We start from the raw sequence: 12995 nt of genomic DNA, 5'->3' as shown, positions 1-12995 counted from the left end.
GATGTGTAATGGATGGGTTTCCATTTCTGTGGGTACATCATCACATAACGATGCCCAATGGCATCATCAACGTGAAATAAGCTAAGAACTAACTTCAGGGACACTTGGAGCTAACTTTAGGGACGTAGAATGCCCAATGAAGGAAATGTTTTGCTACGAACAAGGGGACTGAATACTCCTTCTCTTTCTGTTAGTTGGTACAGGAATAGCTGTTTTCAGATTTACAGACATAATCAGAATGGGTCTTCCCACCCTGAGTTGATGCTTCTCTCCGTATAACCTATACATAAAACAACTATTTGTGATGTAATCAAAGCCCATGTTTATTGTCATTTCCACAAGTCCCTTTAAAGCATTCATTGGAGGGGCTCTTCCCTGCCCTGGATGGAAACTTGGCAGGTCCCGTGGCTCTTCTGTTCACTCTCATGTAATAGTCAAAACCCTCTTAAGTTACAAACAACACCTTAATTCAGAAATTAAGAGTTTTGGTCTGAGGTATTCATTAGCTTCAAAGTTCATTCAAATGAAGACTTCTGCTGTCCCTCCTCAGCTAAGATAAAAAGTTGGCATTTGACGGGTGTAGTGGCGGGTGCCTGTAGTCCCAGCTACTCAGGAGGCTGAGGCAGGAAAATTACTTGAACCTGGGAGGCAGTGGTTGCAGCGAGCCAAGATCGCACCACTGCACTCCAGCCTGGGCGACAGAGCGAGACTCCAGCGAAAAAATTAAAAAAATAAAAAAACAAGTTGGCATTTGAGTGATCAGTTTCTGCCCATCTCTGATCTCCTCCCGCACAGGTGGAAGTGCAAGGAGACAGGGAGGTGGGCGCAGGGTAGTTCTGTGGCTGGGCAGTTTCCTGCTCTCTGGGCCTGCTACCTGGTGGAAGCTGATACTTTTTTCCTGGCTTCCTCACTCCCACGACTGGGTGCCTCCACACTGCAGGCTTCTGTTCTCCAGCTCTTTGTTCACCCACCGTCCTCTCCACGTACACTCACAGATAAGTACAGGCTGATCCCACTGCAGCAAAAACTTCTGGTTCTGCCCCCCAGGGTGGTCAGACAGCTCTTCTCTCCCACCTAACTGCACCGTGTCCCAAACTGCAGGCACACACACACCAACCTTTCTGAGAGGTCCCAGTGAAGGCCCACTCACGGCATGCCCACAGTGCTCTCCCGGGAAAATGTCATAAATCTTTCCTTTCTCCCGCTGTCATTGACTCCTCTTCTTCTTCTTCTTTTTTTTTTTTTTTTTTTTACATCGTCGCTCTGTCTCCCAGGCTGGAGTGCAGTGGTGCGATCTCAGCTCACTGCAACCTCCACCTCCCTGGTTCAAACAATTCTCCAGCCTCAGCCTCTGGAGTAGCTGGGACTACAGACATGTGCCACCATGCCCGGCTAATTTTTGTATTTTTAGTAGAGATGGGATCTTGCCATATTGGCCAGGCTGGTATCAAACTCCTGACTTCAGATGATCCAGCTGTCTCAGCCTTCCAAAGGGCTGGGATTACAGGCCTGAGCCACCACGCCCGGCCTCACTGACTCTTTTATATCTTGAAGTTGACTAGGGATTCAAAAGTCATGGAACTGGTTTTTCAATATTACCTTAGTAATATTTACCAAGCATAACAGAGCATCTTACTTGTGGATTTCGGTTTTTATTGTATGCTGATGCCTAGGAAACTGTTCTCATCATCCTGTTATCTGTGGCTCCCTGCTCCTCCTCCCACTGCACTGCTGCATTCCTCATTTGCGTACTAAGCATTGGGTTCTGTGCCTGTCTCCTCCACTAGCCTACAGTCCCGGGAAGGACAGTGACCTCTATTCCTGTCTTTATGTCCCCAGAGCTTGATCTAGAACCTGGCATGACTTTCATTTGTACAACTCCACAGGCCACCGTGGCACCCAGGAGGCTGTTAATAAGAATCTGGTGGAGTAATCAATGAGTGAATGAGGTGAGGAGATGGTTAATTAGATGTATTTTAGGAGCTGGCCAGTGGCTGACAGAGCTGACATGTTTTCCTTAAAATAAATTTCAAAGTGGTGGTCTTCAGTAACTCAGATCTCTTTTTTTCTTTTCATTTAAATTGAACAAACTCATAACTCTATTTGCAATGAGAAATTAACTCATCTGTTTTCACGCACAGAGAGGGAAAGGAGGTGTTTTCCTGGTGGGTGAGGCTCACTGAGGATTTTTTATTCTGAACATACCAAAGATTTTCTACTCCCTTCTTGCACTCACATCCAGTGGTGCACTGGACTAGACTTCTATAGGCTTTCGGGAGCTGATTGCTAGATTTTTAGGAAGCTTGTGAGCCAGTTGTTAAACACAGTCACTATTAAACATTAAAATTGAATGTCACATTAAAAAACATAAATAATAGCTTCCAGTTCCAAAATCGTGGCATAGAGGCAAGCTGCTTCACTCCCCACCACTGAAAACCAAAAACAAATATATCACGCTAAGATTTTCACCAGCAACAACCCAGAGCTCAAGGATGAGGATGAGACAGTTCCCTGGGCCACAGAGAAGTAGAAAAACTGAGATGACAGTAGGAGAACTGGACTTACACATCCCTGATGCTCCTCTCTCCCATTCTACCTGCCACCAAATGCATGGAAAATCTCCCCCCAACTCATGACTTCTACACTGGAAAAAGTGAAATTGAGGTGATCAGTCAGATTCCCTACCTTCTTGGGTTCCCTGGCAGGAGATTTCTCCTTACCTCAACCAACGAGAAGCATCATCATTGCCTGAAGGGTGAAATAGCCCTGAGAACAGGCAGAGACAAAGGGGAGGCAGGACTACCACCCTCATCCTGGAAATTATGCTGTGTAACCTGACCAAAGGAGATGCCAAATCAGAGTGGCTGTTCAGTAGTACTGTAGGAAGAACATTCTGTAGGTCCCCTAGGCACGAACTCCTAGCCAGCCTTCCCACACTGCTAGGATAATCCCCTCGGGACCTCCCCGATTTGGGACTGGCAGTGCACAGACAGACAGGTTACTGGAGTGAGGCGAACCTGGGCTTAAGGTGCCACCTAGAGCTGAAAAGGAGGCAGCAACCTAGTAACAGATTCACTAAACAGATACAGTCAATAAAAAACAAAACTAACTGGACAGAGAAAACTGGAATAAATAACTAATCCTTCAATGCAAAGACGTAGATGTATACCAACAAGAAACAACAGCAAACAGGGAATTAGGACCTCCCCAAAAGGGGATCCTAACAAGACCATAATTTGTAGTCTCTCTGACCAAGAATCCAAAATAGCAATTTTAAGGAAATGCAGTGATATCTAAAATAACATAAAAAAGCAATTCAGAAATTTATCAGAGAAATTTAGCAAAGAGATTGAAATAACAACAACAAAAATCGAACAGAAATGTGGGAACTGTGAAATACATTTGCTGAACTGATGAACTCTTTAGAGGCTCTCAACAGCAGAATGAACCAAGCAGAGGAAAGAATCTGTGAGCTAGAAGACTGGCTATTTGAAAATATAGTCAGAGGAGAAAAAAAGAAGAAAGAATGAAAAGGAACAAAGGCTGCCTATAAGATATGGAAAATTACCTCAAAGGACCAAATCTAAGAATTATTGGTGTTCAAGACAGAGCTGAGCAAGAGCAAGGGGTGGAAAGTGCATTCAAAGGAATAATAACAGGAAACTTTCCAAAACTCAAGAAAGAGATAAATATACAGGTATAGGAAGGTCTGAGGACACCAAACAGAATCAATGCAAATAAGACTACCTCCAGGCATATAGCAATCCATCTGAAAGGTCAAGAACAAAGAGAAGATCCTAAAAGCAGCAAGATAAATAAGGCAAATAACACATTAAAAAGCTCCAATTTGGGCTAGGCACAGTGGCTTATGCCTGTAATCCTAGCACTTTGGGAGGCTGAGGTGGGCAGGTTGCCTGAGCTCAGGAGTTTAAGACCAGCCTGGGCAACACAGTGAAACCTCGTCTCTACTAAAATACAAAAAAATCAGCCGGGGGTGGTGGTATGCACCTGTAGTCCCAGCTACTTGACAGGCTGAGGCAGGAGAATAACTTAAACCTGAGAGGTGGAGGTTGCAGTGAGCCGAGATTGCACCACTGCACTCTAGCCCAGGTGACAGAGTGAGACTCCATCTCCAAAAAAAAAAAAAAAAAAGCTCCAATTTGTCTGACAACAGACTTCCCAGTGGAAATTATGCCGACCACAAGGAAGTAGAAGAACATTTTCAAAGTGCTCAAAGAAAAAAAACTGTCATCCAAGAATATTATATCCAGCAAAATTATCCTTTGAATGTAAAGGAGAGATAGTCTTTTTCCAGACAAACAAAAGCTGAGAGAATTCACTATTACCAGACTTATCTTGTAAAAACAAAAGTAAAAAATACTCATCACTTCCTAATTATTTAACTACATTTTATTATTATCTATATTCTTGAAACCATTTACACTTATTGCATCTGTATAGTGGAAATACTGCATAATGGTGTGCTGCCATGAATTTCTTCCTAATTCTGCATTTAGTGACATCAGGTTGGGAGCCTGAAATCAGCCAGGATGGGAGTATTTACACTACATAAATCAGCAAACACGACAAATCAGGGCTTGATTTATTGTTTTGTTGATTGTCTAGACTTAAGGCAGATTAAGCCTAAAAGGGTGTTATGCCTATTACCATTACATTGTGAGTAGTACAAAATATTGAGGATATATTTCAATATTTGAAAGCTATCATCCAATTCAGCAAAGAACTTGCTTTTTCTTTGATGAATGAGTAAAGTTCCTACACAGTTCTTCATTGTTTCACTTTTGTCTCACTAATGGAAAAGAAAATATCAACCAACATTCATCAGCTCTACATTCATTTGTTGATGACAGAATTATAAAAAACTTACAGTGGTTTTTCCAAGAACTAGGAAATCATGCTTAAGTTATAAATACATAGAATTTATAATAAAGAGCATTATACATCCTTTATGTCAGTGATGTTTACAATAAACTTATATACACATAGATATGCATACTTTCCCCCCAGGTAACCAATTGTTAAACATTTACTGGCATACCAATGGTCACATATGTTATGGTCTAGAACTCTGTAGCCCTAGTGATGCCATTGAGTTGTGTTGTTGTGTTGGTAGTTTCTGAGCCTTAAGATGCCTTGAAAACCTGTCTCAGTGGGCCAGGTGTGGTGGCTCACACCTGTAATCCCAGTACTTTGGGAGGCCAATGTGAGAGGACAGCTTGAGCTCAGGAGTTCAAGACTAGCCTAAGCCAATATAGGGACATTCTGTCTTTACAAAAATAATTTTAAAAAATTTATCTGGGCATAGTGGCACATGCCTTTGGTCCCAGCCACTTGGGAGACTGAGGTCAGATTATTGCTTGGGTCTGAGAGGTTGAGGCTGCAGTAAGCCATGATCATGCCACTGCACTCCAGCCTGGGCAATAGAGCAAAACTCTGTAAATAAAAGAAGAAAAGAAATAAAGAAAAGAATGAAAAAAAAAAAAAGAAAACCTGCTTCAGAAATGAGGACTTCAGGGAGAACCAGCTCAACATGGGTTGGGGAAGGGGTTGCACATCCTGCATCCGCCTGAGTACTTCTTATGGGAGGAAGCATTTTAAGCCTCAAAGATGAAAACCCCATAATCCCCACTCCGTGTCAGGTACCTAATTACTTAAGTTCCAAGCCAGAATGAGTATGGAGGGATCATCATAAATATTCCTTTGGGGAATGGGGACAGAAAGTCAGCTTCAACATTGCAATCTCTGACTCTATAGATCTATAGGTCTACTGTGCAACTATCCATGAACCTTCTACTTATACACTGATGTGTGGATTCATCTTTACCATTCATCAACATGGAGGCCAAAGCAAAGTCCGTGAAACTGGAATGCACCGTCCACACAGCAAAATAGGAGCAGACCACAGCAAGTGACCACATCCCTTCTCTGTGAAGGCCTGCTGCTCATCTCCACATGCCTAGAGTACCATGAGTTTCTAAAGCTCCTGTGCAGCCTGAAAACCACACTGTGGAGCTGGGTTTAAGGAAAGCTTCCTCAGGCCAGCGTTTAATGAGCAATTAAATGTTTTTAAAGTGTCTGAACTGGTAAGAAGATTTTATTTATTATATTTAAAACGTGATGTTCGGAATGGCACGTCAAGTCATGAAGTTGCCGGGGGTCCCCATAGTTTCTCAAGTAGAACACTATGGAGAGAAAGGAGAAAAAACATGCCTGCGGTGGCCAGATGAAGCAAAAGAACTTTTTTTAAACAAAAGTTCTAAAACGTTCCTGAAAAACGGGAATCAGAGAGATTGTAGGAGGTAAGTCCTTGAGAACACACTGTCTATTTCTCTGACTCCTACTAGAGAAAAAAACTTGTTTATTATTGAAAGATAACATATAGAATAGTATCAGCTTGAGAAATTGCCCCAAATGTATTTTCAAGATTAATTCTTTAAAATTTCTACTCACATATAAAGTTAGATTTCCTTGATGTTGAGAAGCTGGCAGCTACTGAAAAGTTAGAAAGTAGACATTCAGAGCCAAAAACCCAAACTGCTGTTGTGAAACCAATGCTTTTCTTGGTTAATATGAACAATCTGCTTTTCTTCCTACCTGAGACTGTAGAGCACTTTCCCGTCGGGCTGGACCCGCAACATGACGTTGTCTGTGGTGGTGTCATGGATGAAGGAGCGTTTGGAGTGCACGAAAAACATGTCAGGGACCCAGATCTTCTTGACCAGCCTGCCATCAAATGTCATGCTGAGGTTGTTGGTGCTTGGAAAAGACAGCCTCTCGTCCTTCCAGTAGTGCCTCAGGTAGAGTGTCATCGTAAAGTCCTGGGGCAGAGGGGCAGAGAGGGAACCCCAGACACACACAAACCCACTGAGGTGTGGATTCTGTAGCCCCTGTGGAGCCTCATTTAGCTGGGGAATGAAACCGAGCCAAGGGAGGTCTTGCTTCTAGTCCCCGGAGTTTGCTGCAGTAGGAGGAAAAGAATGCTGCAATGGCAGGGAACTCAGTGAGAAGCCTGGAGCAGACAGTGTGAGCGTGCCTGGCCCTGCCTCAAGCCACTGGCATTCGCTCTACACTTGAGGGGCTGCTACTGCCACCATGTGTGACTCAAGCCACAAGTGCCAGAAAGTTAATGTCTGCAAACAGCACTCAACCAGAGAGAAGGCAGTGGATAAATACCCCAGCTCCTGCACCCCTGAGTCAGGATAACCCTGAAGTGTGTTCTTCGCTGACTCCCAGAGTACTCCAGTGGCACTGAGTTCTGTGGTTCTATAACTGAGTTCTACACCAGTTCCAAAGTAACTGGTTTGATAGCACAGCCGTCTTTGCTTCCTTTTACTCCTCTCTTCCCCACTTTGTTCTGGTGTTTCCCAGGATCACCTCCCAAATAAACTGCTTATACTTATGCTTGTGACTGCTTGTCTCAGGTCTGCTTCTTGGGGGACCCAAACTAAGCTAGGTCCCTAAAACGTCCTGTAAGTCAAGGAGTTAGAGAATGTTGCACTTTTTACCTGAACCCACCAAAAAGTGGGGAGAAAAGGACACTCTTTTGCTTCTTTTGCATTTCCACAGCCAGGTACAGAATCCACAGGAATAAGATGTGTTTAACTACTTGGCAGCTGCAAACTTGGGCCCTGCTGCTCACATTTGAGAACATTTGTCCAGAAAATGCATCCCAGTGGCAAGAGCCTGACCACTGGAGTGGGAAAAGCCAAGCTTGTTATCTGGCTCTGTTTCATACCAATTGGGTGGCTTTGGGCAAATCTTCTTGAGCCATCTGTAAAAGGAGTGTGGGGATTCCCACCACCCAGGTCAGTTGTGAGACTAAGTGAATTCAGGTGCATGGAGCTCCTGGCCCTGGACAGGCTTTGTGAATCCCCCTGCCACGGCCCTGGTCAGAGAAGCACTTACCATGTCAACCTCTGAGATGCTATCCAAACTCTCCACCTGCACATCCACACCAACAGGAATGGCAGGGCCTGGGGACAGAGCATGATAAGAGCATTCACTGTTTTTACTTGAAATTTTACTATGGAGGAAATAGGCAAAAGAAGCATTTCCCCTGGAACCTCAACGTCATGTCAGATTTGGAGGTTTGGTCATGCCAACCTGAAGTCAAACCAGAGACAAAAGCATGGAACCATAGGCTGGCTTTCTGAAATATTCCAACAAAAGTTTGAAAGCTCCTTTCTTGGTTATATATGCTCATCTGAAGGTATGATGAAGACCTAGGTCAAAGGCTGGGTCTGATCTAAGAGTAACTGACTTCTTAGCATGAGGTCACCCACATGATTCCCTATATTTACCTTCTAGTTTTGCACCCTCTTTCACTCTGGAAGCCAGTGTCTCTTGTCTGGCCATGAGAAAGGCATTGTTTGGTAATAGGCACTCAGAACCAAAGTCATATTCAGGTCATTAGCCAAACCCACAGATCTGCATCTTTGCAACGTGATGAAGTGGCCTTAAAACATTAGATTTTTTGTTATTTCTGGGCCTTACAGACTCAATATTGATAAAGAGTAAGGAAGATAATGAAGGGAATCAATTCCTGCCCCCTTTCTTCCCTGCTCTCAGGGTGAAGGGCAGGCATGGAGCACACTGAATCATTATAGAGTATTAAAAAGGTGGGTTTGGATTCAACAATGGTGGATTATGGACTGGATAGAGACTCTCTTCTACAGCCTATTTACTCTTTGGATAAACGTGACCGGAAGAAATAAATGGCAAGATAATTATTTCTTTTTTTTTGGAGACAGAGTCTCATTCTGTTGCCCAGGCTGGAGTGCAGTGGTGTGATCTCAGTTCACTGCAACCTCCGCCTCCTGGGGTCAAGCGATTCTCCTGCCTCAGCCTCCTGAATAGCTGGGACTACAGGTGCCCGCCACCACAGCTCTGTATTTTTAGTAGAGACATGGTTTTACCATGTTGCCCAGGCTGGTCTCGAACTCCTGAGTTCAGGCAATCTGCCCGCCTCAGCCAGGGCAGATGAAATCCCAAAGTGTTAGGATTTCAGGTGTGTTCCACCATGCCCGGCTGAGAAAGATTTCTAAAATATTTTTTTTCCAGGAAAATAAACCCATAAGGATGAAAACTTCTTGACATTAAGAAGGCTGAAACCCAGCAGCTGCAGGCTAAGCTTCATAGGGCTTTGCTATTCTTCTGCACTAAATCATTATTCTCTCAAGCTATTTTCATTTAATTAAAATGAGCAGATCACATTCTGCCCTAAGATATGTACCCTGAACTCTATCTGCCAGCTCCCAGATGACAACAAATTTAGTCCAAGGTTGTTATTTCCAGGTATTTTTAGGAGGCTGTATTGGGCTGCAGCTGCCCTGTGTTCCCCTGCCCTTCCTACAGCCAGCTGCTGGCCTCCCTCGTTGTGAGCCATCCTAGAGGGGCAGCAGCCACCCAGCAGCAGATGCCTCCTCAGACTCTGTTCAGCAGAACCCAGGGCGGGGCAAGGCGGATGCTCAGAACGTACTGTGGGCTCAATGTCTTGTCCACCAAGCACAACCGAGGCAGACTGGGTCAGGGGAGAGCAAAGCTGTGCTGTACCTTGGCTGATTTCCTGCCCACAGACAGAGGACCAGAAGAAAGAGCGCACCGCGAGAGCACACATCCCATACCTCCGAAGCCAGGCCTCATGCTGAAATCATGGTCATCTATCCTCAGAAGCTGTTCCGACTTTGTCAGAGGCGATTTGGTGATGTCAGGGCTTCGTCTCAGAATTGGGCTGCCAAGGGGGAAGAAACCAGTGAGATCATATATTCCAACCAAGACAAATAAAAAGTAACTCACATTCTGACTTGATCTTGATAGGTGTGATGGGGTATGCTATTTCTTCTTTTAAGCTATCCCCTCTTCCTTTCTCCATCTTTCTGGATAAATGAACTGACCCAGAAGGTCCAAGACATTGACTTTGACCGTGACTGTGGAGCTTTAAAAATACTGATGCCCAGGCCCCACCTCAGAGATGCTGATTTGGACTGTCTGGAAATAGGGCCTGAAAATTGGTCTTTTTAAAGTTTCCCAGATGATTTTAATGTGTAACCAACACATTAAATCACTGGTTTAGTCTTGTTATTAATCGCTGGTTCTAGTCTTGTTATTAATAGCCCAAATTCCCTTAAAGTGTCTCAGCCTTTTGAGGGGTTTTGAGCTGGAGGGGAGAGCAAGTGAGTATGGTCCGAGCCTGGTCCCCTGATCTCTGTTGGCCCACTGTGGAGGGAGCAGGACCTTGCCCTGGAGGGAAATGCTGACCATCCCGTCTGCATGGAAGGCGGCTACTCCTGCTGCTGCTTCTGAACTGCACCTGGGGTCATTTGTATTTATTTTCTCTTTTTCTCTATTGGTAACATACTTTTAGCATTTGAAAATTTTTTAGAAGAAGAAATGTAGTGAAGACTCAGCCTCCCACTTCTGCCTCCACCCGCCCCAGCCCTCATCCACAGGTGTTTCACTTTTTTTTTTTTTTGAGACAGAGTCTCACTGTGTCACTCAGGCTGGAGTGCAGTGGTATGATCTCAGCTCACTGCAACCTCCACCTCCCAGGTTCAAGTGATTCTCATGCCTCAGTTCCCCAAGTGGCTGGGATTACAGGTGCTTGCCACCATGCGCAGCTAAGTTTTATATTTTTAGTAGAGACAGGGGATTTGCCATGTTGGACATGTTAGTCTTGAATTCCTAGCCTCAAGTGATCCACCCACCTCAGCCTCCCAAAGTGCTGGAATTACAGGCATGAACCACCGCACCTGGCCAGGTGTTTCTCTTACTGGTTTCTTGTCTATCTGAGCAGAGTTTCTTGTATACAAATATATACAGATATATATTCCTAGTTATTCCCTCTTTATTTTATATTTTTATTTACTTATTTATTTTTAGAGACAGGGTCTTGCTCTGTCACCCAAGCTGTAGTGCAGTGATCTATCATGAGCTCACTTCAGCCTCAAACTCCAGGGCTCAAGTGATCCTGGACTCAAGTGATCCTCCCATCTCAACCTCCCAAGTAGCTGGGACTACAGGTACATGCAACTGAGTCCAGTTAATTTTAAAATTTTCTGTAGAGACAGGGGTCCCACTATGCTGCCAGGCTAGCCTCAAAGCCCTGGCCTGCAGGCAATCCTCCCACCTAGACCTCCCAAAGTGCTGGGATTACAGGTGTGAGACACCACACCCAACCTGGAAGTACTTCTCAAACTAGAAAGTGGTACACAAATGGGAGGAGCCATTGCCATTTCTGAACCCACCAGGAAGTGTCCTTCTAAAGTGAGGAATTACCGTGCTGGCAGCAAAGGAGGTGGCCCAGGGAAAGAATTGGAACCAGCGAGCTGCTTACAGATATAAGAGAGGAAGCCGGGTTTGTCAAGAGAAGGAACACCAGCTCCCATTGCCACAGACATCCTCTCTCACCAGCTTGATCCAGGAGCCAGCCCCCCACCCCCTGCTGCCGTCTCCTTTCAGGCTCCCCTTCCTCTGGTCCCCATCCTCCAGTTTCTGATCCTTGGTGAGGGGTCGGGGAGGGGCTCTGCTGAAAATCACTGCGGTTGAGGTTCAGGGAATAAACATCTGCAAAACAGTGTGCATGTGCTTATGGTCATACCTGATTTGCTTGTGGGCATCTTCATGTACTTCTCGTCTTTGTCTTTGAGGCCTACTATGAACAAAAAAAGTAAAGGCATTGTAGAGACAGTCTAGTTACTCAAATCAACCAAGCACCCCTCTCCCTCCAGATTTGCTTCAAATCTAACCAGAATAAAATGTGAAAGAAGGAGAAAAAACTACGAAGCTTCAATGCATTCATTTAGCCTCTTCTTGAGCATTTTCCAAGTACCTACAGAAGAAACTGGAGGATTCATTACTCAGAAGGTCTAATTTGAAGAGGTCCGACCTAAAATAATCTTCCCCACTGGTCTACCCAGGTCTGAAATGGACACCATTCTCTTAGAAGGCTCTTAAGGATGTATACATTTTAACTTTGATCCACCATAAAACCATCATTATGGAGAGTAACACATTTGCTAAGTGAACTGCATCACTTGAGCATCCTCGTTCTTTGGCTCATGATTTCAGCCAAATGGGCACTGACAGAAGATGAGAGAGGAGGAGGAGGAAGAAAGAGGTCAGGGTATTTATTCCTCATTCTCTCCTGGCTTTGATGCCAGGGACTAGCAATGCCTGTGTTACTCTGTGATTGCAGATAATCACAGTATCTTCAATAAACTCCAATAATAATATTTCCCCTTCTAGTCAAGGGGTAGTCCTGGCTTCCTGCTATTCCTAGTCCTTGGGGGCATCAACACGCCTGACTGGATCCCTGAACTCTGCCCACATCTCTTTGAATTGTTCTTTTATTTAATTATCATGAGTTAAGCCCTTTTGAAGGCAATGCTGTTTTCTGCCAGGACTCAACTGATGCACAGGGACACATCAGGACAGATGCACAGGGATTATGTCATCTGTAGAAAATGGAGCAGAGACAGGTGTGCGCTCTGCAGGCGTGGGCAGAGTTAAGACCGGGGAGTGGCATGCACTCCGGGCAATGGGCCATCACAGTTGATGGGCAGCATGAGGCCGAAGGACACCGGGGACAGAGTTCTCTTCGCATTCAGTCCCTTGCACGGTGCTGGACCCCGGTGGACCCTCAATACCTATTAGTTGAATGAAGGAAGGAATCAGCCCCTTAGATGGGCACTTAAGAAGGGAGACAGGAGGGAATGAAAGAGGAGGTTGGAATGGAAAAAAGCTTGGCCCAGCTTTTACTTTGGCTTTGGGCCGGACTGAAATGGAACCAGACACTGACGAAAGGAGTTTTGTCAAATTCTGAGATGCCACTGCCTTTGCCTTCAGGAAGCCTGGATTCTAGCCAAGAGAAGACAGATGAATAGGATATAGTTATGGTCTTTTTCATTATTGTTTAATATTATTAAATAACTTTTTTCCTGTTTACCTGCCCATGTAAAAAAATTTAGAAAATAGAT

At 44.6% G+C, this 12995-nt stretch overlaps 1 protein-coding gene across 1 annotated transcript in view; it reads right to left on the bottom strand.

Annotated features, from left to right (window-relative positions):
- Positions 1–12995, bottom strand: part of GABRR1 (gamma-aminobutyric acid type A receptor subunit rho1) — a 39536-nt gene that overhangs the window by 13415 nt on the left and 13126 nt on the right. Inside the window, exons 2-5 of the mRNA XM_077999677.1 lie at positions 11618–11668; positions 9645–9751; positions 7927–7994; positions 6616–6839 (exon numbers count right to left, since the gene is read on the bottom strand). Coding sequence (XP_077855803.1) covers positions 6616–6839; positions 7927–7994; positions 9645–9751; positions 11618–11668 — 450 coding nt within the window. The remainder of the gene's footprint in view (positions 1–6615; positions 6840–7926; positions 7995–9644; positions 9752–11617; positions 11669–12995) is intronic.

The sequence above is a fragment of the Macaca mulatta genome, chromosome 4 (assembly GCF_049350105.2).
Source record: "Macaca mulatta isolate MMU2019108-1 chromosome 4, T2T-MMU8v2.0, whole genome shotgun sequence".
Classification (NCBI taxonomy): domain Eukaryota; kingdom Metazoa; phylum Chordata; class Mammalia; order Primates; family Cercopithecidae; genus Macaca; species Macaca mulatta.
Note: the sequence above shows the minus strand (reverse complement) of the source record. Positions and strands in the feature narration are given on the sequence as shown.